The following is a 23,671-nucleotide window of genomic DNA, read 5'->3' on the forward strand; positions in this document are numbered from 1 at the left end:
GTCTTCCGGCTTCTCCAACATTGCAATTTCGCCCCGGATCTTCGCATCCCGTCTTCTCCAACCCAAGCATGTGTCAAGCCGAGCAAGCATGCACCATGCTGTGTCGAACCTGCATTCATACCATCTCCGAGGGCACTCAAGACGGCACTGCACCCATATAAAGATATGCAGCCGCAGCTGCAGCCGTGCCAAGCACAAGATCCAGCGCCGTTGCACGCAACCCTGTGTGCCGGAGCCAATCGTACCGCCCAGTGCACGAACTGCTTCGCCTGTGCCTGGCGCCGATCACATGGGCTTCCTGGTTCTACCTACCAATTCTGCAACTTATCCTCCGAGAGAAGTCTTGTCTAGCGAAGGGATGCTGGGGTAGCTCGTTGCCGCTGCGCGTGACCTCGCGAACATTGGATGAGCGCTTATGAAAGTCAATCTATTAAGTGATCTACACTACAGCAAGCACACGCGGAGGAATGTATGATATGTGGAAGCGATCGACACGGGCTCCGATGCTACTGTGGTGTAACAGAACTGCTCTCTGAGAGATCTTGGACTACGTGCCTGAGCCGACATTAACGCGTACGGTAGGCGTGGCATAACAGAGCACGGAGTATAAGATGAGGGTGATATCTCCTCCACCATGGGTGAAGTGAAACATATCTGCACGGCCGATTCGCCTTCTGAGCAAGACTTCTCTCGTTGAACATAGACAATCTTTCGCTTTTGCAGCTTCATCAGGCAAGATGGTCTTCACGCAGTTGCTCTCGCTGGCTCTCGCTGCTACTGCAGCTGCAGCTCCTCTGGTCCCAAGACAGATCACATGTGCTGAGGGTCTCTACATCATCGTCGCGAGAGGATCGAACCAGCCTGTGGGAGAGGGCTCTGTGGGACCTGTTGGGGACATGATCGAAGCTCGGATACCTGGATCGTACTCTGTCGCCGTGGACTATCCTGCTGTTATCATCGGAGACGGGGATACCTACTTCAGCTCGGTCATCGACGGCATTAACGATGCAAGGGAGAAGGTCGAAGCATATGTTGCAGCCTGCGGGTCTGGCAGCAGAATTGCTTTGGTTGGCTACAGCCAGGGAGGTCAGGTTATGACAGATCTCCTTGCCGGTGGTACTGGGAAACCGGCTCCTTTGGCAGAGCAGTATCGACAGAACAGTAAGTTCTTGCATTGTTTCTTGACCGATGCCATACTGACTTTTCTTCCAGTCGTTGGTGCAGCAGTCTTCGGCGACCCACGATTCAATGCAGGACAGGCGATCAGCGCAGGCCAGTCGACGTCTAACGGAATCTTCGCCCGAATCTCAAGCCGAGCGCGACTGAACACCTACTCGAATGTGCTGCGCAGCTACTGCGATGAGGGCGACCCATTCTGCTCTTCAGACTTCAACTTGGCCGTGCACTTCGCAGTCGTGGAGAAGTATGCCCAAGCTGCCACTGACTTTATTGTTGGCGTAGCATCATAGAGAACTCTCTGAAGTATGTAGAGCATATGATGCCCTGATGAAACGTTTAAACGCATAATGCTCATGAAGCTATTAATTACACCTGCTCTATCGGTATTATGATTCTATGGAATATCTCACTGGTGGATGCTGTCATCTCCTATCCAACCTTCGCCCTTACAACAGCGCAGAGACCAAGCCGACAATACCACCAGCTCCGAGCAATATCGCTCTCACCATGTTCTGCTGCCCAAACTTTGCCAGCCTCTCCTCAACCTCCTTGTCGTCCGCTTTCGAAGAATCCTTGTCAGTCTTTGTCATCGGTCCACTCAGATCCCTCAACTCATCCTGTGGCTTCTTGCTGTTGACCGAGTCCTCAGCACTGTACTGGCCAGGCTTGATACCCTGCTGACGCTTCTCTGCCGCGCTGTTCTTGCTTCGCGATCCGCCCAGTTCCTCATTCTTCTTGATCAGAGCGAAGTTGTTGGGGACCATGACGTTCATGGTGAAGGGGCCGATGCTGAAGGCTAGGAGGGCTGCGGCAAGGAAGCCGTTGACTTTGAGGCCGTTGGTTGTTTTGAAGAGCTGAGTGATTGTGCGGAGGTTGGAAGGGAGGGCGTCGAATGCTAGATAGGCGAAGCCGACTGAGGAGAGGACCTGGACATTGCGTTAGTTGTGGAATGTAGGCCATGTGGAAGGCTACGTACTGATGCTTGGGGGAAGATATGAGAGCCGCGACTAAAGAGCCATCGAATCTGAGGCAGTGCTCGATCTGCTGGTTGAGACTGAATCTCGGGGACGTCGAAGAGGGAGAGGCCTGCTATGCCGCCTGCGGCAAGGAGCGATACTGTTACGCTGAGCGTCTGAACTGCTATTGTTGTGAAGCCTGCCATCGTGAGATGTTCTGTCGTTGCTGAGGATCACTGTCTGGTGTAGAAGCTGAGCTGGGGAGGAAGATGCTTCAGAGAGAAACGGTCTTGTACTGTGGCTCCTGTACCTTGATATCCCTACGCTACAGTCGTATGAACACTACAAGATCAACATTACATCGTTTCTACGTATGTTGCTGTTGGCGGACTCCGACATGCTCGGCCTTTCGAAATCTCCTGGGGCCTGACATTTGCACGAGCCTCGAACGTCATAGCACTAATCACGGGTCAAGCCGCTAGAACTATCAGCCCCGCCGCTAGAACACCCATCCCTTCCTTTTTGCTTTGTCCCGCACAGCGCTGCACCAGCATATGCTATTTCGTACAAGACACCCAGATCTCAACAGGCGGTGCCGGGAATATCATCGACTGGCGTGAACACGATGATGTCGGCGTTGAACTTGAGGATATTGGACATAGCCGGTCTGGCTTGCGATGTGTCCATCTCGACGTGGAACATATCTGACATTGGTCTTCACGATCTTCAGACCAAAGACTGGCGTCGTCGATGCGGCCACTGTCTATGTCATCGAATCGTCTGACGCCAAGCCAGTACGACTGTCTGGAGCGGAAATACAGGTCACGACTAGGAGGGCCGTTAATGATCTGTCGCTATTGCCTCGATGAATGGATTGCAGCATCAGACAGCTCTGTTCCGATCCGTTTACTCGCGCGGGTCAAAGGCTCGGTCAAGACGCGGAGCGGTGATCGTTGTGCAGAAGCTGCTCGACACATGTATGGAGCTCTGTACGCAGTTTCATGGCGGCGTGTACCTTGGACCAAGGCCTGCATGCGTGGTCTCAATCGGACCAAGGGCTCTCAATAACGGAGGCGATCAACTTCACTACAGTGGGACTGCTACTTGATAGCTACGACAGCCACACCGCAGCGCGGCACCTTCGTGCGGAGGAAGGGCCGTGGAGCAGGCGTGCGCTATTATAACCAAATCGAAGACACCTCGAGCGCTGGACGTGGGCCACGGATGATGGCCTCTTTTCCCTTGGTAAAAGGCCTGGAATAGCCCTCATTCGGAAAACCTAGACTCGTTCTCACCCCATCCAACGCCAGTGCTGTTCATGCTACGAGGATCATGATGTAAGTGCTTAGCCGTGCTTGGAACAGAGGCCGATTGAGGAGCCCGCCTTCGAGAGCCCACTAATCCTTCCACGGCTGTCTTAACGGTCTGCCTGTCCTTGCCTGACGATTTGCAGTTTGGTCCTGGCAGTCGATATCGTTTTTGAATTCGCTACAGTTCTTTCACCAAATCAGGCATTGCAGCAGAAACCTTTAGCGTTTATACTCGCTACCGACTTTCTTGCAATCCAGGCCGCTGCGGATCCGGATAATCGGCACAGGTAGCACATCGGCACGGCCATAGGACGGATAGCTGACATGCTAGTAGTAGATGAAGCCGGTGGCCTTTACCAGGTCTCTTTGATGAAGTTCCGGCAAGAGCTACGCTGGGAATAGTCACGGAAGAACTTGCGGATTGCAGCACACGTTCTTACGCAAGACGTTCGCGTTGTTGAGCCCGGCGATCTGGTTCATAGGGCTGGACTTACGGACTTGAGCCCAGCTCTCGCTTTCGGCATCGGAATAGCTTCAGCGACAGTAGCCTACATCGTCGCCATCGTGAAGCTCTCGTTTTTGCGAGTAGGCGAGGTTGTTTTTGCATTCGGCTTGGCAGGACGTGACGTGGAGGTTGCAGTTCGCTCTTCTTTTGCCTGGAGAGACAGTGGTAGTCGTACCTGCTCGCGGCCCTGCTATTAGATTACAGAAACACGTTCACCTGCACTCGGAACTTGGTCAGATGTCACTCGGAAGAAGTCTCGGCCACTTTCGTTCGGAACATCGCCCAGGTAAGAGTAATACAAAATCTTCTCACTGGCCAGACTCCGCATCGGAAATGTGTTTGAGTTTGCTTTACTGCACGCCACCAGCGCTGCGGGGAAAAGCATGTCGATCATAGCAGAAGGGAGGGCTGGGCACAGGACGACCGTGACCTGGAGCCTCTGAAAGAATTAACCGCACCTTAGCTGTTTTCTTCCTGAGCCAGAGAGTTTTCAAGCAGATCTGTGCAAAAACTAGGACTCCCGCTGCTGTACGGTAAATGCGGCCTGATCACTTCTCATCGTCTGTTTGCCGTGAAGGCCTCTGCGGCTAGGATGACTGCCATAGCGGTAAACGGCTCAGAGCCACAGGCGATGCACACAGACGACACAATACTACTGAGTCCCGGTGCGAACGCACGTGGCAAGCTGAAGCAAAGACGCTCACGAAAGGCTTGTCAGCATTGCCACACACGCAAGATACGCTGCAACGTGCTGGAGAACGGGACGCCGTGTTCGAATTGTGTGGACGCGGGAACAACATGCATAATCCGCCGACGAAAGAACCAAAGGTGAGGTCATATTGTCGGCGACATGCTGCCTGATCTTTGACTGACGTGTTATGTCAGACGCGAGTCTACGCCACCAGATCAGAACGGGCACCACGCTGTGATAGACCAGTCACATAGCTGGAGGTTACCTACACCATCGGGGTGGCCCGACAACACTGCTCAGAGGCCTTCATTACCACCAAGAGCTCCTAGCCAAAGCAGCGCACCATACACCGCGCAGAATGGCACGAGCATCGAGAACGGCTCGCAAAGCTCCGCCTCGCCAGATACTGGGCAATTATGGACTGTCGACACTGGTGCAGGTCTCGCATGGGACCAGAATGCCCTGGTGGATGCATCTTCTGCGAGCTGTGATTTCTCGCATCTGACGGATCTGGATGACATATTTACCTTCACAGGGAACACCTTGCTTCCTCCTATACCGCAGCAGCATGACTATGCAGCATGGCACCAGCCCTTGACACAGCAGAATCTGAGCCCGCCTCCCATTCTACCAAGCCCTGGGGTCAATGTAGTGAACGGAGCCGGCAATGTAGGACCGCGCAGGGCCTCGTTTGTGCCTACGTCTGTACACATACCTGGGCTCAATCCTCGGGACCACGAGTATCTCCGGGGCGAGGGCTGCTTCGACTTGCCGCCCGCGACGGTCTTGCGGCAAATGATGCACATGTACTTTCGGATGAACCATCCCAACCTACCTATTGTTGCGGAGGATCAATTCTGGGCTTTGTGGAGTGGCGATGAGTACAGGGTCGGCGAGTATTCCTACCTGCTATTACGGGCGATGATCTTCGCCGCCACAAGTGTAAGTGCAGTCCTACGAGCGAATGTGCTGTATACTGACTCAAGAGCACAGTACACGGAGCCAGAGGTGCTATCCACCATCGGATTTGTTAGCAAGCGCGAGGCACGTAATACTCATTATCGTCAAGCAAAGGTGTGTACGCAACAAAATGGTCTGCATACCAAACGCTAACTTGAGCAGCTGCTTTTCGATTTCGGCATCGAACGTGACCCTGTCTGCAGTGCACAGGCATGTCTGCTTCTCTCGTACAACGCGCCGAACTACAACATCATGCGGTTGAACACGTACTGGGTTACCAATGCGATGCGATTTGCCAGGATTGCAAGAGCGGACTTCTATGACAAGATTCGAGATCCAGTCAGATCCAAGCTCCTCAAACGACTGTGGTGGGGAGTGATCTTCAGAGACAGGATCCTGTCAATGGGGCTTCGCCGATCCCTCCAAGTAGAGCTGGAACCTGCGTGGGCAGAGGGCGACAAGCATGTTATCACTGCCTTAGACTTCCAGAATGAGCTTGGCAAGTCGCCAGTGCACGACACGGAGACACAGCTTCGCGTTGTGGAGGTCGTGGGCGCAACATGTCGGCTCATGCAGTGCCTGACAAATGCCGGTCTCATACTGTACCGTTACGAACACCTCGACGACCGCCTGGACAATGTTGGGAAGTCGATTCCTCAGACGATCCAGGATATCAAGCGCTGTCTGGAGACATTACGACATTGGCATGATCATGCCATTCGACTATTTCCATTCCCGGTCAGCTTAGACGACGCCCCGGAGACAATCTGCGTATATGCCAACATGATGTTCTCATATCATGCAGCAGCAGTATTCGGCCTGAACACATATCTCATTTTGATACGGGAAGTATTCTCTCAAGCCAAAGCACTGTTTTCACTAGAGGAAGCCCACGAAGCACTCCAAGTGGCAAACACCGACGTGTCAAGGAGAACACAAGAGCTCGTGCAAGTCCGGCTCGTCAAGTATCTTCCTATCAGCGCTTCGGCTGTTCTGGCGCTGCCTCTGATCCTGCAAGCAATCAACGTGTCAGCTGCGAGAGGGTCAGGAATGGAGGCCGTCGAGAGGCGCAGACTAGACGTCTTCACCCGGACGCTGAAAAGTCAGCAGCAGAGTTTCGATGGCTCAGACTTTTGCGCAGATGCTCTTGCCAACATCGTGGCCTATGCGCAGGACGATTCGAAGTTTGTCAGCTCAATGACGACCTGGCGCGATGGCAAAGACACACATGGTGGTAATGCCGCGAACGGAAACGGTGCTCACAAGGTCCGGCTCGATTGGGGCAACCTGGTTTATAAGAGGCCAAGGCTGTTCCTGCGGCTGGTCTTGTATCTAGACCATGCTTTCAGCACCGGAGGTCCGCCCGGAGACGACGACTTTCCCGAGGTGTTGCAGAAAAGTGCGGTATAAGAATCTGCGACGATGTCTTAGGTAGGAGAGGCAAACGACAGATGTTCCAACAGTGTACGTGGATCAGAACAATGGTGAAGACTATGTGATGTGTACCCAGACGCGCAGTGATGTCCCTGGGCGAGATGGTCGTCAAGAGTGCCTCGACAGTTGGCAAACTCACTGCAAACACCACCTGACACCACGTATTCATTGCGGCTGTGATCCATGTCTTCCAATTCCGCCGTCTTCCTGACACCTGGCACTGTGCATTGCACTTCTCTCCATCATCCGGCTTGAGCCACGTATCATGTATGATCAAACGTGGTCCCGTGACGCCACCAGGGCGTGTCATGTCCAATTTCGCGGTAGCATGGATGCGGCACACTAATACTCCGTGATGCGGCACACTAGTGTCTCCAGTCTTCACCGCGTCATGCCATGCATGTCGAACACACTGACCACAGGCTCCTGCACCCTGCACATGCCGGCAACAGAACATGGCCGCACCTGTGACTGCACTTGCCAAATAATAGCGGTGCGGCAGGACCAAAGGCACATGTACGCTCGCTGCTGCCTTCTGGCTCAGAGTGCAATACACATCTGGATGCTGGATGCTGGATGCACCTTCGCGGTTCACCTCATCAGTGCACACAGAAACTAACGCACAATTTCCTGACTTTGAATTTGATCATCCTTCCCCTTTGCGCCGGAGGTCATGACAGGCAGTCGCTTGCACAGGGAGAAGTATAATCAGCCCGCCCAGGAACGCTGACATTAAATGAATGCCAACTGTCTCACCCACCACGCCCCCCCCCAACAACTTTGACAGCACCACATCTCTAGCAACCTACACTCCTGGGCTGCGCGCACTGCTACGCCAACACCTCTCCCAATCATGACGGTGGAGATTCTGGCAACTCTCAGTCCAGAGCTGGCGAAGCCGGTGCTATGGGGCCGAAACACCAAAGCCAAACTCGAGAACACGTTGGGATGCTTGGGTATGGTGATCGGATGTCCCATTCTCATCGTTCTGAATTGGACCGCCCTCGAGCACTACAATGGCTCGCTCCTCGAGACATTCCAAGCTGCATTCGACCAAGGAGCGCTTCCATTCCTTCTGAACCATCTCCCTCGACCATCAACACCTGCTATTGCCGGGTACGCAGCATGGCTGTTATGGCAGGCACTGTTGTACGGCATTCTACCAGGAACGACCTGCTATGGCCAGCGCACACCAGGTGGCAAGCTCATGCAGTACACAGCAAACGGACTGCTCGCATGGGCCATCACGCACGTGCTCTACTTCACCGCCTCCGCAGCCGGAGTCCTCGACGCCGCCATCGTTGCCAAGCACTGGGAAGGACTCTTGGTAGCAGTCAACGTCTACGGCTTTTTCCTCGCCGCTCTCGCACAGCTCAAAGGCTACTACTTCCCATCACACCCGGAAGACAGAAAGCTATCCGGATCGTGGATCTACGACTTCTGGGCAGGTGTCGAGCTCAACCCACGCTTCGGCACGTACTGGGACTTTAAGTTCTTTCACAATGGACGACCTGGAATCGTGGCTTGGACGCTGGTTGATCTTTCATGGGCAGCGTACCAGTATCAGACACTAGGCTACGTAACGGCGTCAATGTGGATTGTCCTGGTGTTGCAAGCAGTGTATACTGTGGACTTCTTCTGGCACGAGGATTGGTACACCCGCACGATCGATATCAGCCATGACCACTTTGGCTTCATGCTAGCGTGGGGAGATACTACGTTCTTGCCGACTTTCTATACGCTACAGGCACAATATCTGGCAAGATATCCGACTCATTTGACCCTAATTCAGTCAGCCGCCATCATGGCATTGGGAGTGACAAGCTACATCATTTTCAGACAGGCGAATTCCCAGCGCGATTATGTCCGCAGACACAACGGGAATGCAAAGCTCTGGGGCCGTCCAGCAACTTACATCAGAGTCAAGTATCAGACGAGCGACAACAAGACTCATGACAGTCTTCTACTCACTAGCGGATGGTGGGGAGTGGCCAGACACGCAAACTACCTGGCAGATCTGGTACAGAGCTGGGCGTTCTGCGCAACGTGTGGTTTCACCCACTTCCTGCCATGGTCGTACTTCTTCTTCATGTGTATCCTCCTGCACCATCGGATCGGAAGGGATGACAGGCGGTGTCGGAACAAGTATGGCGAGAAGTGGGAGGAGTACTGCAAGCTGGTGCCATGTCGCTTGATTCCTGGAGTGTACTGAGGGAGAATAATTGAGAGCATTGGTGGCGGACGTAGTGGGAGTTCTTAGAAATAGACGCATCCTAGCGTAGACACAGCGCCTCACTCACCTGAGGATCGTAATTCGGTATAGACTTTTTTTGTCCCTACGAATTTTGTATCCAGCTACCGCTCTGCTCACGCAAAAGATTGGGTCCTCGATCTCAGCGGCTTTCAAATCCAGCTACAGCAGGACCGATGAAGAGGATCGGAGGCTCAGCCACTACAAACTCCTCTGCAAATGCCTGGAATAGCTGCTTATGCTTTGGGTCCTGTCTGTGCGCGTCGAGGTCTTCGCGTGTCTTGTATCTGTCGTGGGGAGTGAGATGATGCCTGGGAAGGTACTGTGCATTATCACTGACCTCTCGACTAGCGCAGATCGGCCACCATCGCCTTCCCTGTGCAGCTGGAATTGCAATGTGTTTGGTTCACTTTCGCGTACGTACTTTGCGTACTCTTCTTGTCAATTGCTGGGACTACGGAGTGTCAGTGGTTGTTTATCGCTCCCATGGAGGGACTCCTATGACTGACTCTTTCATGCTTGCCTTCGGCAGGTTGCACGATTGCGATCAAAGTCACTTCCTGAGAGTCAGACATCGTTCTTAATGACGAGGTCAATCTAGAGAGGCACTCACGCTCATCGCAACGGACCGCTTATGTAGATTCGCAAACGCCCAGGAACTGGCAGACGAGCTGGCCTGCAGCTGGAGACTCCGATGTGCATCAGAGCAAAAGCTGAAGCTGCTGTGAAACCATCTCAGCCGGTTGTAGTATGATATCCTGCGCGCGCCTCGTTAAGTTATCCATCTGGGGTATCTCGAACATTCACGCCATGCGCCAAGTGCTGCACTGCTTCCACTGTGCATAAAAGAGACCTCAACGCCATATGCCGCATGCTCTCGCTCATCTCGATCGTGATCGCGCATTCTGCGCGCCACCTAATGCCTGCGCAACACTTTCAATGCCTTCTAGCTCTTCGCGACCCATTCTTCGCCCGGCAGTAAGTGACGACCCAGCACCAGATTCAGGGTCGATGCCTTTTCTCTCCAAAGCTCGCCTGGTCTGCGCATTGAGGTACTGCCTACGCCTGCCATCCATCGAGTCGGAGTCGTCGAATCTGGCCTGGCGTGGGTTTGAATTGTTCTGCATGGCGTCCTTGAGTTTCTCGAGAAGTTGCTGCAGCGCTGGGATCTGCTTGAGTGTCTCCTGGGTATCCTGTGCCAAGTTCTGCGCCTGTGCTGTTGCTTCTGAGGACTTGAGGAATGCGAACGGCGCCTTGTTCTCACTCTCTTCGCCTTCCTGCTTCGGTTCTGCGCCGATCAGTCTGCTTAGCTGGGAGAGAATCGCAGCGTTCCGCGCCTCTTCCGCCTTGAGCATGGTATTCAGTTTTGCTGTTTCGTGAAGTTTCCGCCGCTGTAGCTGCACCTGCTGTGGTGTAGGGACCTCATCCGCATTCACGACATCGACACCCTTGTAATGGTCCAGCCGGACCCAATTCGCCAAATCTTCCTCAGCATGACCGACCGCAAGTATGTTCCTCAAGGTGTAAATCTCAAATTTGTCAAAGTCCTTGTCGACGGTCGCGTTCAGAAGGCTTTCCAGCTTCACAATGCCATTGTCGACCTCATTCTGCTTGAGCTCTGCAAGCCTCTCTCGTCTCGCCTCGTCGTTCGGTAGTGATACGGCGGTCTCCTCGTCGAGCTGGAAGCCAAGTTGCTGTGCTGTCGTTCCGCCGAAGCCTTCTTCTATCGCATTGACGGCTCGAAACACGAGCTCGTTGACGGTGTTGATTATGTCGTCTAGCAGTGTCTGCGGGGTTCGTCAGTCAGTCGCGACACAACGCGATAGTCAGCGAGGGCGATATGTACCAGAGGAGTATATCGGAAGTGTTCAGTGAGCAGCGCGTTTGTTGTCTGCTTGTTGGACGCCATAGTGTTGTCTTGGTGAAGTTCGAGATGCGATCTGCGATCTGCGAAGGTGGGACTTGGAGGAGACGCGCCGTGCTCGCGTCGTTGCCCCGTCGATCGATGATAAACACGAGTGAGCATTTTATGTCGTGTGATTCATTGAACTCGAGTGTTATCTAGCTGTATGCATCCCAGTCTTGTCCATATCAGCTTGCATGTGAGCGTCTTCACTTCACTCCATCTGTCACATTCAACATCAACGACGCCATCTCGCATCTCGCGGCAACCATGCACGAGAGAAACCAATCACAGAGCCTTCTTGCTCCTGTCACTCTTGTGTACTATCGCTATCGCATTTGCTGCCACCGTGGCGCCCTGGTACATCAAGTCTGCAAGGCTGTTAGCATAGCACAGAGCATAGAAGCTCGGTTGTGAAACTCACAGCCTGGTATGATGATCCAGAAGAAGTTCATCAGAATGAAGTAGAACCAGAAGTAGAATGCCTCTGGCCTCGAATATGATATCCCTGCAGTGTAGTGGTCGAAGAAACTGGTGGCGTAGTAGAGGACATCTCCATAGAACTGCCCCATGCTGACGAGCATCTGCAAAGGGTACCGCATAGGGTGCCTGGCTACGACGAGTCCAGCTACCAGTAGACTTCCTGGTCCCCAGAACAGTGCAGTGATACTCTCCACGCAGAGCACAAAGGAGTTCTTCGTGAGGTAGCGTGAATCCGAGAATGCATACTCCTTCCACATCTGCCCAAGAAGCGTTTGCTTCGACCCCAGAGTCGCGTAGTTGGCAGCATAGTAGCCTTCGAAGAAGATGTGTATCGCACCAGACAGCACGAACCACATGATGGTAAGAAGTTCACCTTTGCTCAGTGTTGGCTGTATCCTTTTGGCCAGAACATACGTCGTGGAGAACAGTAATGTGCAGGCGCCAAAGAAGACGCCTAGAAGCTCCAAAACAGTCCATTCGTTTGCTGCATAGCCTTCGATGATGCTGCCGACCGGGTAGTATGGGTTGAAGGTCTGCTCTGCTGATGGTCAGTGTATGGTGGGAGGGTAGGCCTTGATAGACTGGACTGTGATTTGCGCTATAGCAGATCATATCCAGTGCAGTTGCATCTTTTCTTCATACCTGCTACTTGAGTCGCATTCTCGACTGATTGAGTGATGACCTTTCCAGCCATCGTGGTTCGTTTAAATTCAAAATGTCGCCAATGTAGACCCCAGCGCCGGTGCTATCTATCAGCGGTTCGAATTGTCAAATAGTAACATGCGAAGAGTGAAGAAGTGGTGTGTCAACACAGAAAGTAGAAGGTTCCATCAACACATATGGTGATTGCTCTTGGCCCTTGCACGCGTACGATCTCAAACCGCGCAAGCTAAAACAAGATCGGCCCGGGGCATCCGAAGATCAGATCCATGCTCAAGGCTGGAAAAAGCGGGATGACATGAAGACGAACGTACAAGTCGAGGTCGAAGGTATTCTGACATTCCATATTGTTCGTTTGAAGAGTCGATCCACAGTCAACCATATGGAAATTTCGAGCTAATACATCTGCGACCCTGACCGCACCTTAGAACAAGCAGTCCCTTTTGAGGTATCGCTTGTAAATTTTCTCCTGGATGAGGTCCCGTTCCTCAAGCAATTGAGCTTCTTCATCTTGGAGAAGCTGCCTCAGACGTCGAGCCGAGAACCGTGAGATACCTGTGGGGAGCAGAATGTTAGCACTGGTGCGATGTCTCGATTGCTGATCTGACTCACTTTCGATGCCTCTGTTGACTAGTCTGGTTGAATTTGGTACATCTTTGTGATAAGAGATTTGGTACCATGTGACACTCTTTCGAAATCGGCCGAAGATCTCGCCGCTCACCACCTCTCGGAAGTGCAGCATATATCGTTTGGTTTCGAGCAAGGCAAGGTTGCAAGTTTCGTAGTACCACATCGCAGCGTGAAGGAACCTATCCGCTACGTTGTCGACGACGCCCGGAATGTCAACTTCCATTAGCCGAACAAGCTCTTCTGGGTCGGGCAGGATGATGTTTTCCAGATCCTGGATGTAGTCAAGGCGGCACAACGGACACGTTGGTTGAGTTCGGAGCCACACTGTGATGCAGTCTCGACAAAAGGCATGCCTTCCGCACGCCAGCAAGACAGGGTCGCGTGGGTCCTCGAAGCAGATAGGGCATCGGTCTGTAACATTTTCCGCGTGTGTCCAGACGTTCGGGAATAAGTAATGATCGGTTGCCAGGAGCTCGTGGCGCGCTGTCATCGCCTGTATCATCTTAATCCACGCCTCAACAACACCGAGCTCTCGAAGATCCCTTCGGAGTAGGAGGTCCAACACCCTCATTGTCGATGACAGTCTCTGTCTGCGATATACTCCCCACGAGGCCAAGATCGTGCTCGCGAAAGCTCTCAGGAAGCTGCTTAGGACCAGTACTGGCGTGATGAGATTCTGAAAGTTGTGTCCCGACAGTAGTGGTCTCGTGTCGGTGATCTGGCGTGGGAGCTATTCGCGTTACTGACTAAATGTTAATGTACGGAAAATTTGCCTCGTAGCTATAGATGGCTTAGAAAGAATGAGGACATATGCCTGTATGAGAGTAGTCATTGGCGTGACTTCTGATGGCATGACCATATCTGTGGACATCATGCGCCAGCTGTTTCTACAAACAAATGCACAAATGTAAGGGGTATACAAGAAGTCTATCATATGCTACTGTTGGGCTGTCAGCAGACTTTCTTCTCTCAACCTTCGTGAAAGACATACCATATGTCTACACGCGCACTGGGCTGATAGCTTACACCGCAGAATAACCCCCGCGTGATCCTCCGCCACTTGTCTTATCCATCATGCTGCTCGTCCAGTCTTTGACGATGTAGGGAATATCGCGAATCGTGTCGCCATGTGGTATCAGATCCCAGCCACGCGCACCGTATCGGTTGTAGTTTAACCATGATCCGAAGATGATGTACGAAGCTGCGAGTAGGAAGACGATGATCAGGAACCACGTGAAGAAACCCCAACCCTTAGCCTTGTTCGACGGATCTTTCTTTGGTGGTGCGGCATCCTCGCAAGCGTACTTGGTCTTCCATTCCAGACGCAGCACACTGACGTCGTCCTTGTCAGTGTCGTACCGGACGAACGACAGCGCTTTGCCCTTGTCCAGGTCTGGCAGTTCCCGATTGTCCTCGCCATCGTCCTTTTCGTCTTCACGCTTGCTCATGCTGCTGAAAGCTCCGACGTCCATCGCCTTAGAACTGTCTCCGAAGCCCTCAGTGCCTTCCCAGTCAGCATCGCAGAGAAACTCTATGATGGCCTTTTGCTTCTTCTTTTCCCACATGCCTCCGTGCAACTCTCCTCTTACACCTTCCTTCTTCGAGTCGCCATTGCTCTCGCTCCCCTTTAGTCTGGTGAACTTGGCGTCCAGGTGTCTCCCGTCGCTGACCGCATACTCTCCGGCGATCGGTATCACTTCTTGCACCACGCTCGCACCATCATCGTTGTATATCCTCTGAATACCACAGACTCGCGTGCCAGTGGGGCATTGTTCTTTGGGCTTGTCCTTTTGCTTCTTGAGCGTATCGCATATGTCGATGGTGAATGTTGTGTTCGTGATCGAAGGGAATGTCTTTCGTTGCCAGTTGACGTCTTTCGGACCAGCCAACGCGGCGAAGTTGAAGGACTGATCGTCGGCACGGATATTTTTGCAGTCGAACACAGCGTGTATTGATGCTGGAAGCAGAAGCAGAGTCGCCAGGTGGGTAAATGTTCCGACCATCTTGGTGGATGCCTGTGCTTATGCCTATGGGGTTGAGGTGTGCGCAGTTCTGGGTTCGTCGCAGTCGCTGAATACTATAACAAGGAGCGTGAGAAAGTATGATCTGCTGATGAGATGTCGTGATGGCAGTCCTGTACCTGACCAAGTGCTTGCTGTAAATCGTGGATGCAAGTGAGATCCCCAGCTTTCCACCGAAGTCGACCAGGATGTGACTTGTTCGACAACATTCAACGTCAATGCTCCTCTCACCAGCCACATCCTCTCAACAACAAAGCCATCTCTGCAAGGACTGCATGTGACGACTGGCTTACCATGGTCATCGCGACAGAAAGATGATCACGTTACAGAACAGGGCATCGAGGGACCATCGTCGAGAAGAACATGCAACAACCGGCAGTGCATGAGCACCGGCTGTCACTAGCACGAGGCCTCATGAAGCATCATGCCTGCTTGACTGGCAGCAATTCTCCACCTCTGTTTTCCTGTGCCTAGTATTGGGCTCCAAGAGCCAGCTACAGCTTAGGATGACCTGGTCCCTCCATCTCAAATGGCCAATACCTATCTCGGCAAGCAGGACAGCAGCATTGTTTGTTTACACATACACGCCTACTCAGCCTCCCCTACAGTGCAGTAGCGTGCTCGGATACGTGCTTCTGAGGCTCTATACGTTGCCAAGCAGTGCGTTGTATGGATCTCAGAAGGACCTCATTACTGAGGAAGCCCTCATGCAGTCTCCCAGCCAGGAAAGGGCCGACGTGAGGCTGACGATGGTCAGTATGCTCATCCTGGAATGTTCCGAGGACATCTCGGGCACGTTGCTGTCGTCATGGCAGTCGATGCGCGATGGGCTAGCCCTGCGGCACAAGGGATCCCTTCTGCATTGCATGCCGGTCGACTACTGTTCACTGGCTTGCCTGTATCCAGTTATGCCGCCGCCTGTTGCTGCTCACGACGTATCTGCAAACAAAGCTATTGAAAATGCCGGGTCCAGGTAGTGGCACACCATAGCAACGGCACTAGGTCGTCTTTGGTCAAGAGTACCTCTATAAGGTCGAAGATCAGTTCTTCTTAGGCTGGTCGACTTCATTCGCATTCTCTTGTTCATGTCCACGGTGTTCGTCTGCCAGAAGTAACCGGCCTGCGTTGAAATCTGCTACTGACCAAATCAAAGGCCTTTACTCACGATGGCCGCCTCCACAGCGTTACCAGCAATGCCAGAGAAGACAGTGCGGCGGAGCGAAGACAGCACACGACTATCCTCTGAAGACGAGCGAAGAAGGCTCATCCGCAACTCGTTCCAGTCGGGAAAGCCGATGCACAGTGCACCAGTCAAGCCAAGCATTGTCAACAAGAACCCAACGCCGGAGCCACTCAGACCTCACTCCTCCACTCCCTCAGCGCGCCAAGCCTCACAATGGCAACCACCACCCGCATCATCAACCGGAGATCTCGGACTCGCAGCAGAGATAGGTTCTTGCAACTATTCGCCCAATCATTCCTCCATGACAGTTGGCCAGCGACCGACCCATACTCGCAACGCCTCGGGCGATTACGCCCACCTCAACGACCAAGGTGCCACATCTTCACCGAATAAAGACCCTGATTCCCAAAGCGTCTTCGGCGGCAGACCGCGCCAGCGTGCTTCAGCCTGGTCACAAGACAACACCTCCATCCGCACCACACTGCCGAAATACACCCCCCTCGCCAATGGACGCCCACCACCCGGCCGTCCACAATCGATACTCTCCTCCCGTCAGAACCCATGGGACGTCTACGACCCTGACCTCGAGCGACCCTCCAGCAACGCCGGCGCCTACGATCCTGTCTCCGGCACACCCTCCAAGTCCAAACCGCGCAAGCGAGGCGCCTCCTTCTACATCGTGCGTGATTCTGGCGGAGGAGGCGATGGGCCACCTGATGAATTTCTCCGCCTCCCGTTCACTGATTGGATGCACAACAGTCTGAAGAACCACTTCGTCGCATTTCTAGGAGAGTTCGTGGGGACGTGTATGTTTCTGTGGTTTGCGTTTGCCGGTACGATCGTTGCGAATATCGGAGCGAGGAAGAGTGCGGAGGACTCGACTACGAGTGAGACGGTGGGGTTCTCGCCAATTGTGAACCTATATGTTGCTGTGAGCTTCGGATTCAGTCTGTTGGTCAATGTGTGGGTATTCTTTCGAGTCAGTGGGGCGCTGTAAGTCTTCGAGATGAACAATGATGTTGGGTATTGAAGGATGCTAACGATGATATAGCTTCAATCCTGCTGTTACGCTCGGCATGGTCATGACGAAGAGCATTGGCTACACCAGAGGATTTCTGCTCTTCATAGCTCAGCTGCTGGGCGCGATCTTTGCCTCGTTGCTGGTCAAAGTCATGTTCCCAACGAACTTCAACGTACAGACGACTCTGTCAGACGACACCTCTGTGGCGCAGGGGGTCTTCATCGAGATGGTGTTGACCGCGGAGCTCGTCTTCACAGTCTTCATGCTGGCCAAGGAGAAGCACAAGGCAACATACATGGCGCCCATCGGTATCGGCATGGCGCTGTTTATTGCAGAGATTGTGGGAGTGTTCTTCACAGGCGGTAGCCTGAATCCGGCTAGAAGCTTCGGACCTTGCGTTGTTGCAGGCAGTTTTGGTAGCGAGCATTGGGGTAAGTTATAGCGTCTGCACACCGTGACTTTGCTGACATTGTCTAGTCTATTGGGTTGGCCCATGCTGCGGCACCCTGGTCGCGTATGCCTTCTACCGCTTCATCAAGATCCTCGAGTATGAGATGGCTAACCCTGGCCAAGATCATAATGAGCGAGAAGCTGAGCAAGCTGCATCGATGAAGCGTGCTGAATCATTCGCTTAGATCATAGCCACATGGACGCGTGTGTCGATGCCGCGCATTTGTTCCTGGTAGCACGATGTTGAGTCGCATTGAACTTTTGGCGTAGTGGTAGATTGCATCGCGGCTGTATCATAGGGCGTGGATGGTGTTCTCGGTATTCTGTAGATCAACACATCCTCACGGGTGACTGTCATCTTGCTGGCACATCAGCTCTTTGCAAACCCAGACTTCCCCTTCCTCTTGCCGAACGTCACGCTGCGAGGCACAAATTGCAGAGAGCTCATAGATCTCGTAACAGCATCCATCGCAGCGTCATCGTCTTTGCCAGCCGGCACTCTGCCCTTGCCTGCTTCCTCCACCCTGTCAGTCTCGTTGTCTTCATCGATGGCATTGTCAGTGGCCTGGCTGACTGATGTGGCCTCAGTCGTTTGCGTCATCTTAGTAGCGCTTGAACCGCGTCGTTCTCTGCTGCTCTTTCGGTGGCCCTGAGAATCAACACCAGGACGTAGCATGCTTCTCCTGCCATCGATACCGTTGTTGACAATGAAGAAGTCGTAGTTCTTGGGGAAGCCGTGCTTGTCCACAAGGTGGCTGCGACGCTTCTTCCACTCCAGACAGACCTTATCGCAGTCCTGCACGAAGCAAGAGAAGGTTTTCTCACCACGGTCGCGCTTAGCGGCTATGATGGGATCGTGGTTCTCGGACAGGTGAAGCTCCAGAAAGTGGCCACTCGGGAAATTCTTCTGGCACTCTGCGCATCTGTTGGTGTGGCTTTGATTGTAGTGCTTCTCGTAGTCCGCGTAATTGGGGAACGTCAGCGGCTTGTGAGGTGGTAGCACACACTGCAGCGTTCTTGCAGTGCTTCGATCATGCTCTTCAAGTTCTGTATACTTCGGTGTGTGGACAGCATCGCCACCGATGCTGCTTTGGGTCGTGATCGAACTGTTGCGTAAACGCTTTGCCATGCCTGCGGTGTACTGCAATGATCCGTGCTATTGTCAGAGTCCCTGCTTGACCGCACTCATTCACTACATGCATCTGCACATGCGGCAAACAGGTCATGCGTTCGCCGCGAGTCCTCACTTGTGGCCCTGCAGGAAGGCCTGAGGCCAATAGAAGTCGGTCGCCGCAGGTTTAAACAACTTCTGCTTCACTGTCGCAACACTTCAGAGCACACTTGCCGAATTGCCTCCGCCTGTTGCAAGACCGCCGCCTGTCTTGTTACCGTACTGACCTGACCTCGCAGACGTTCATGTTGTTGTTGACATGTCTTTGTGCGGAGTGAACTTCGAGTCGAGATCGGCCCGCTGCGAGGACGTCCCGGTCGACTCACATCCCGCAGCACCAGCACCGGCACCAGCACCGCGACATCACTCTGCCGGAACATTGCTACCACCGCCCGGCGATCACGACACCCACTACCCTTTGTCGCGCACCACCTCCACCATTCTCCGCCCCACCGCATTCGACTTTGCGCCAGATGGACCGAGTCGCCAGCGAATTCCCGCACCCGCTCAAGACCTCACTTATCTAACCGCAGCCACGACCGCCGCTCGGTCGCTCAGCGCCTATGAGACGCACCACAGCCGCAAAAGCATGGAAGATCTGCTCGCACGCGAGCAAGCCGCCGAACACAATGTCCTGACTCTGCTGAAGAGGACCGACGTGCCTGTTGAGCACGTCCTACAAGCCTTCCACATCTACCGCCAAGCCGCTTCCGAGTACATCTTCGCCGACTTCGAGTGCGCCGAGAGGTGCGAGGCCCACCTCTGGCAGGCGCATAATGCGGGCAAGAAATACTTCCACAAGGAGCTGAGCAGGTTTCGCAAGCAGCCCGAGAAGGTCGTGGAGACTCGCCATGTGACCAAGCTGTTCTTGCAATTTGTCAAGCAAGGAGAGCGTTACTACCGCGACTATGTTCGTCACCTCAATACCGCCTGTGGCGGAATACCAGAACTCGAGTCCATCGCCTGGTTGGAAAAGACAGACAGCACCGGCGAAAGCCAGCCACCTGCCGACTTCCAGCTTACCCAGGATCAAGCTCGTGCATCTGCTCACCGCGCCTTGATCTACACTGGTGACCTCTGCCGCTACCGTGCTTCCGAGCAGTTGGACAAGGTTCCATCCTTTGGACCAGCACTTGGCTACTATGGCCTGGCCGCTTCCATCGTCCCTGCATCGGGTCTCGGTCACCACCAACAGGCCGTCGTTGCTTTAGAGCAGCGCAACCACTTACGCGCCATCTATCATCTCTATCGCTCAATCTGTGTTCCTGATCCACATCCGCTTGCCTTGAACAATCTTAACAAGGAGTTCGAGAAGACGAATGCGGCTTGGGAGAAGGGCGAGCTCATCCAAAAGGGCCCTCCAAATGACCCAGATGCACCAAAGCGTGTCCTGGTCGGTTGGTTCGTTCGCTTGCATAGCATGTGCTACAAGGGAGAACGCTTCACTGGCTATCAAGAGCTCGAACGCGAAGTGCTGAGCCAGCTTGCGAATCTCATCACTCACCCATCGCTTCAAGACACTATCGGGCGCATGATCCTCGTCAACATGGCTGCACAGCACACTGCTGCTGCGCAATTCCAAGGTATGTGAAATGTGTTTTCTTGGTCGCTCAGGCTAATCTTGTGCGCAGCAATTGCCCAGCAGAATCTGCCGGTTGACAACATCCAAGAGTCATTCCTTCACTACTTTCGTTTCAATCTCAAGACATTTACTGCCTTGCTGCAGGTCTTCTACACTGATCTCCGGAACCTTCTATCGAACATGGCAGATCAGGACGGCGAGCTCGCTGACAAGCTCACGCCCGCAGGTCGCCGTCTATTACCGTGCCTGCGCATCTACAACAATTGGCTTATCGTTCACGCTCATATGCCGCCTGCCCTCGCTACAGATGAGGTCGTCGGCGAGTCTGTCGCTGAATTCTGGCCGGTCTACGCCCGAGCTATTGACTTGGTAGCCCAGGCCTTCCCCATCTGGGATCTCGAGGAGCATCTGGAACAAGTCTCGTGCGCCACATACATGATGGAAGAGGACGTCGAGACTTTCAAGTTCACGCCCGTCGTGGACGACAAAACCCGCAGTACCTGGTACGACACTCAGACGCAGGCTGATAAGCCACGGCACTCGGGGAAGAACGTCGTGTGTAGCTCACCGGATGACGAGTTGCTCTACCGTGTGCACGGATTCCTGGCAACGGGCCTCAACTTCGCCACCTCTGATGACAATGCCCCAATTGGCATGATCGGTACACGTGTCTACTTCGACAAGCCAGAGAACCTCGACGGTTTGACTGTACGACCCATCGAGTATCAACCCGATCCCATCGCTCCACCAAGCAAGGCCATTCAGCAGCAGTCCGTGCCCGTTAGTTACGCTGCGGCTGCTGCAAATGGTCATGCGAAACAAGGTCGTCCTGCAGCTGCACCACGCAAGACAAGCGCCACAAAACAAACCCGTGATGCTCAGCTCGTGCGGATGGTGGAGGATCTTGTCGATGAGACCGATCCCAAAGACCCAGTGACACCGCCTCAGCCGCCCGCCTCGACTCCTGCTATCGTCACCAATGGCGATGCCACGTTCGGTCTCCAGGACAGCGTGCAAGATCTTGGCCAAACTCTACCAAAGTATGGAAAGCCATCTCGAGCTGCGGCTGCCAAGTCTTGGCGTCCGGGTCCAGGTGTCACTGTCACTCCGCCTGCTGTTCGGCCTGTCAATATGGCACGACCACTCAGTGGCAACCACGAGCGGCTGCAGTCTGTCTCTAAGCTGTGGAACGACGGACCCAATATGACCGGTGCTCTAGGGTCGCCTATTCCTGCTGCGGCTCCAGGTCATTCCCGCGTCAACTCTGCAAGTAGCATTCGCAGTAGGAACTCGCTGAACCAGGTGGACACATGGGGCTCCATGGAGTCTGCGCCACGCACGCTTCCGGAGTCAGTCGTACCTCAGAATGTCTACGAGAGCGAATACTCCAGCATTGATCAGGCTGGTATGGCCAGTCCACTACTGTAAGTAACGACAGCCACCTCGCTCGAGACTCCCTTACTGACAAGTCTGACTTTAGATTCGGCGCTGGTGGCAGCGTCTGGAGCAGCATGCCAACTACAAATGGCGTTCGCAATGTCAGTCCATCTTATGGCCAAGGCGGCTAAGCCCGCAGTAAGGAAGCTGTCACGCTTCGACCAAAAACAACACCCTATCAGACGACTGTATACGTCTTCGTGCTTTTTCGGAATCATGTACAGATCCTTCGACTTCACCGCCGATACCTGACTAGGTACTCAGTCGACCCTACGTCTGCAGAGAGCATGATCTGCGAGCGACATGCCGCAGCCTCGCGCGCAATTGCAGCCGTCGGGCATCAGGCTGATGTGATATGAATGGAGTTCATCAATCTCAGTCGGTTTCGGGCAGCACTTATGACATGCTTTAGCACGAGAGAAATGGCAGCATTTCGAATTGGTCAAGAATGGGGAATGGGGAAGGAGGAATCAGAATGGAATATGCTTGAGCGTTACTTTCTATTTGACGCGTTCTATCACTCTTTCGGGCCATGGCTATGCGTTTGGACACGATCTTCACACTGCTGACCTTCACGGCACTCATTATGGAGACAATACTAGGGAGAATGAGAAGAGAACTTGTGCTTTTCAGTAATCCCGTTGAGTCTATTCGCATCTTCAGTATCAGCTCACTTCCCCAAGGTCAAGTAGAGGCGGTCCCCAATGTCACCCAGCCCAGGCTTGATCATGCCTTGTGCATCAGTCTCCGCGTCGACCCCTCCTACCCAGAGCTCTACTGCCTCCGGCCACGACTCCGCTGCTCGTTGCAAACCAGCCTGGCTAGCCAATATCGAAATCGAAATTATCCTCTTGACACCCCAATCCCTCAACGTCTCGATCGCTGCGCATGCAGTTGACCCAGTCGCGATAACGGGATCTACGATAATGGCCAACTCAGGAATCTTGGACGACTCTCCTGCTTTTTGGTAGGGCAAGTTGTTGTAGTACTCCACAGGCTGCAGCGTGCTCTTCTCGCGATACATGCCCAAGTGATGGACTGAGATTGGTGATGGGAGGAGCGACTGGACTGCGTCCACCATGCTTAGACCAGAGCGCAAGATGGGCACGAGGGTCATGGTGGAGAGCGAGACGTCTTCGGTGGTGTATTCATAGCCGAGAGGGGATGTGTCCTATACAACGTGAACGATACAGTGTTAGCGGGATGCTTCTTTTTACAGTATGTACTCCTGCCTGTTGCATGTGGTCAGCCCGCCCGCGTGGTGGCTGAGAGCTTGGACGGATGCATGAGTCGTGACTTACCGTGCCAGTCTGCTGGGCTTGCAGGCCATGGGCGAAAGCTTCGACACCGAGGATTGTTGCGATTTCGTGTACGAGGGCTTTGGTGTGGCGGGCGTTGGTCGAGGCAGAGCGGAGCTGGGAGAGCTTGGAGCGGACGCAGGGGTGCGAGGAGACGTGGATGTTGGACATGGTGGATGTTGCTGCGAGAGGATGTGAAAGAGGTCGGCTACAAGGTCAGTGGTATATCAGAGAGAGGGACACGGGGAGGGCTCTTGAAGGTGTTTGTGATTGTGTTGTGCAGTTGATAGGCCGACGTGGAGCTCGCCGATGAGGAGCTCATAGCTGTTCCATTGAGCTGTTGAACCAATGCCTTTGGAACTCTGCTCGTCACAGCTGCCGCATTAGCACAATGCAGACGTCGTCTCATCGCGATCGCTCGTGCTAGTAGGTATGCCATATGAACGACATGAGATGTGTTCCAGCCGCGTGGTCAGCAGCAGGAGAGATGGAAGAGCAGTCTGACACGCGCGCCGATCTTAGCGTGATCAACCTTTCGCCTCCTCG

General features: G+C 53.7%; 12 protein-coding genes across 12 annotated transcripts; 5 read left to right on the forward strand and 7 right to left on the reverse strand.

Annotated features, from left to right (window-relative positions):
- Positions 1 to 737: 737 nt before the first annotated feature.
- Positions 738 to 1,469, forward strand: CLAFUR5_03214 (Acetylxylan esterase 2; the record flags this gene model as incomplete). The annotated part of the gene is made up of 2 exons (XM_047902362.1): positions 738 to 1,161; positions 1,213 to 1,469. 2 exons carry the CDS (start codon positions 738 to 740, stop codon positions 1,467 to 1,469), a joined length of 681 nt encoding a protein of 226 aa, XP_047757981.1.
- A 156-nt stretch (positions 1,470 to 1,625) lies between these two features.
- Positions 1,626 to 2,341, reverse strand: CLAFUR5_03215 (uncharacterized protein; the record flags this gene model as incomplete). The annotated part of the gene is made up of 2 exons (XM_047902363.1): positions 1,626 to 2,105; positions 2,156 to 2,341. 2 exons carry the CDS (start codon positions 2,339 to 2,341, stop codon positions 1,626 to 1,628), a joined length of 666 nt encoding a protein of 221 aa, XP_047757982.1.
- A 2,201-nt stretch (positions 2,342 to 4,542) lies between these two features.
- CLAFUR5_03216 (Cutinase transcription factor 1 beta) lies at positions 4,543 to 7,011 on the forward strand (the record flags this gene model as incomplete). The annotated part of the gene is made up of 4 exons (XM_047902364.1): positions 4,543 to 4,778; positions 4,836 to 5,583; positions 5,635 to 5,715; positions 5,764 to 7,011. 4 exons carry the CDS (start codon positions 4,543 to 4,545, stop codon positions 7,009 to 7,011), a joined length of 2,313 nt encoding a protein of 770 aa, XP_047757957.1.
- An 877-nt stretch (positions 7,012 to 7,888) lies between these two features.
- On the forward strand, positions 7,889 to 9,247 carry CLAFUR5_03217 (7-dehydrocholesterol reductase; the record flags this gene model as incomplete). Its single annotated transcript, XM_047902365.1, has 1 exon — positions 7,889 to 9,247. One exon carries the CDS (start codon positions 7,889 to 7,891, stop codon positions 9,245 to 9,247), a length of 1,359 nt encoding a protein of 452 aa, XP_047757970.1.
- A 920-nt stretch (positions 9,248 to 10,167) lies between these two features.
- CLAFUR5_03218 (Kinetochore-associated protein MTW1) lies at positions 10,168 to 11,312 on the reverse strand (the record flags this gene model as incomplete). The annotated part of the gene is made up of 2 exons (XM_047902366.1): positions 10,168 to 11,073; positions 11,133 to 11,312. The coding sequence occupies 2 exons, from the start codon at positions 11,310 to 11,312 to the stop codon at positions 10,168 to 10,170; spliced, it is 1,086 nt and encodes a 361-aa protein (XP_047757939.1).
- A 165-nt stretch (positions 11,313 to 11,477) lies between these two features.
- Positions 11,478 to 12,366, reverse strand: CLAFUR5_03219 (3-beta-hydroxysteroid-Delta(8),Delta(7)-isomerase; the record flags this gene model as incomplete). Its single annotated transcript, XM_047902367.1, has 3 exons — positions 11,478 to 11,560; positions 11,614 to 12,210; positions 12,315 to 12,366. The coding sequence occupies 3 exons, from the start codon at positions 12,364 to 12,366 to the stop codon at positions 11,478 to 11,480; spliced, it is 732 nt and encodes a 243-aa protein (XP_047757940.1).
- A 390-nt stretch (positions 12,367 to 12,756) lies between these two features.
- On the reverse strand, positions 12,757 to 13,125 carry CLAFUR5_03220 (uncharacterized protein; the record flags this gene model as incomplete). The annotated part of the gene is made up of 2 exons (XM_047902368.1): positions 12,757 to 12,887; positions 12,945 to 13,125. 2 exons carry the CDS (start codon positions 13,123 to 13,125, stop codon positions 12,757 to 12,759), a joined length of 312 nt encoding a protein of 103 aa, XP_047758151.1.
- Positions 13,126 to 13,984: 859 nt separating this feature from the next.
- On the reverse strand, positions 13,985 to 14,965 carry CLAFUR5_03221 (Autophagy-related protein 27; the record flags this gene model as incomplete). The annotated part of the gene is made up of 1 exon (XM_047902369.1): positions 13,985 to 14,965. The coding sequence occupies one exon, from the start codon at positions 14,963 to 14,965 to the stop codon at positions 13,985 to 13,987; it is 981 nt and encodes a 326-aa protein (XP_047758150.1).
- A 1,103-nt stretch (positions 14,966 to 16,068) lies between these two features.
- On the forward strand, positions 16,069 to 17,822 carry CLAFUR5_03222 (Aquaporin-1; the record flags this gene model as incomplete). Its single annotated transcript, XM_047902370.1, has 4 exons — positions 16,069 to 16,079; positions 16,137 to 17,159; positions 17,218 to 17,618; positions 17,665 to 17,822. 4 exons carry the CDS (start codon positions 16,069 to 16,071, stop codon positions 17,820 to 17,822), a joined length of 1,593 nt encoding a protein of 530 aa, XP_047758149.1.
- Positions 17,823 to 18,007: 185 nt separating this feature from the next.
- CLAFUR5_03223 (uncharacterized protein) lies at positions 18,008 to 18,766 on the reverse strand (the record flags this gene model as incomplete). The annotated part of the gene is made up of 1 exon (XM_047902371.1): positions 18,008 to 18,766. The coding sequence occupies one exon, from the start codon at positions 18,764 to 18,766 to the stop codon at positions 18,008 to 18,010; it is 759 nt and encodes a 252-aa protein (XP_047758148.1).
- Positions 18,767 to 19,397: 631 nt separating this feature from the next.
- On the forward strand, positions 19,398 to 21,958 carry CLAFUR5_03224 (uncharacterized protein; the record flags this gene model as incomplete). Its single annotated transcript, XM_047902372.1, has 3 exons — positions 19,398 to 20,391; positions 20,440 to 21,814; positions 21,871 to 21,958. The coding sequence occupies 3 exons, from the start codon at positions 19,398 to 19,400 to the stop codon at positions 21,956 to 21,958; spliced, it is 2,457 nt and encodes an 818-aa protein (XP_047758155.1).
- Positions 21,959 to 22,497: 539 nt separating this feature from the next.
- On the reverse strand, positions 22,498 to 23,296 carry CLAFUR5_03225 (Putative uracil phosphoribosyltransferase urg2; the record flags this gene model as incomplete). The annotated part of the gene is made up of 2 exons (XM_047902373.1): positions 22,498 to 22,998; positions 23,129 to 23,296. 2 exons carry the CDS (start codon positions 23,294 to 23,296, stop codon positions 22,498 to 22,500), a joined length of 669 nt encoding a protein of 222 aa, XP_047758154.1.
- Positions 23,297 to 23,671: the final 375 nt, after the last annotated feature.

This window comes from Fulvia fulva, chromosome 2 (genome assembly GCF_020509005.1).
Source record: "Fulvia fulva chromosome 2, complete sequence".
Classification (NCBI taxonomy): domain Eukaryota; kingdom Fungi; phylum Ascomycota; class Dothideomycetes; order Mycosphaerellales; family Mycosphaerellaceae; genus Fulvia; species Fulvia fulva.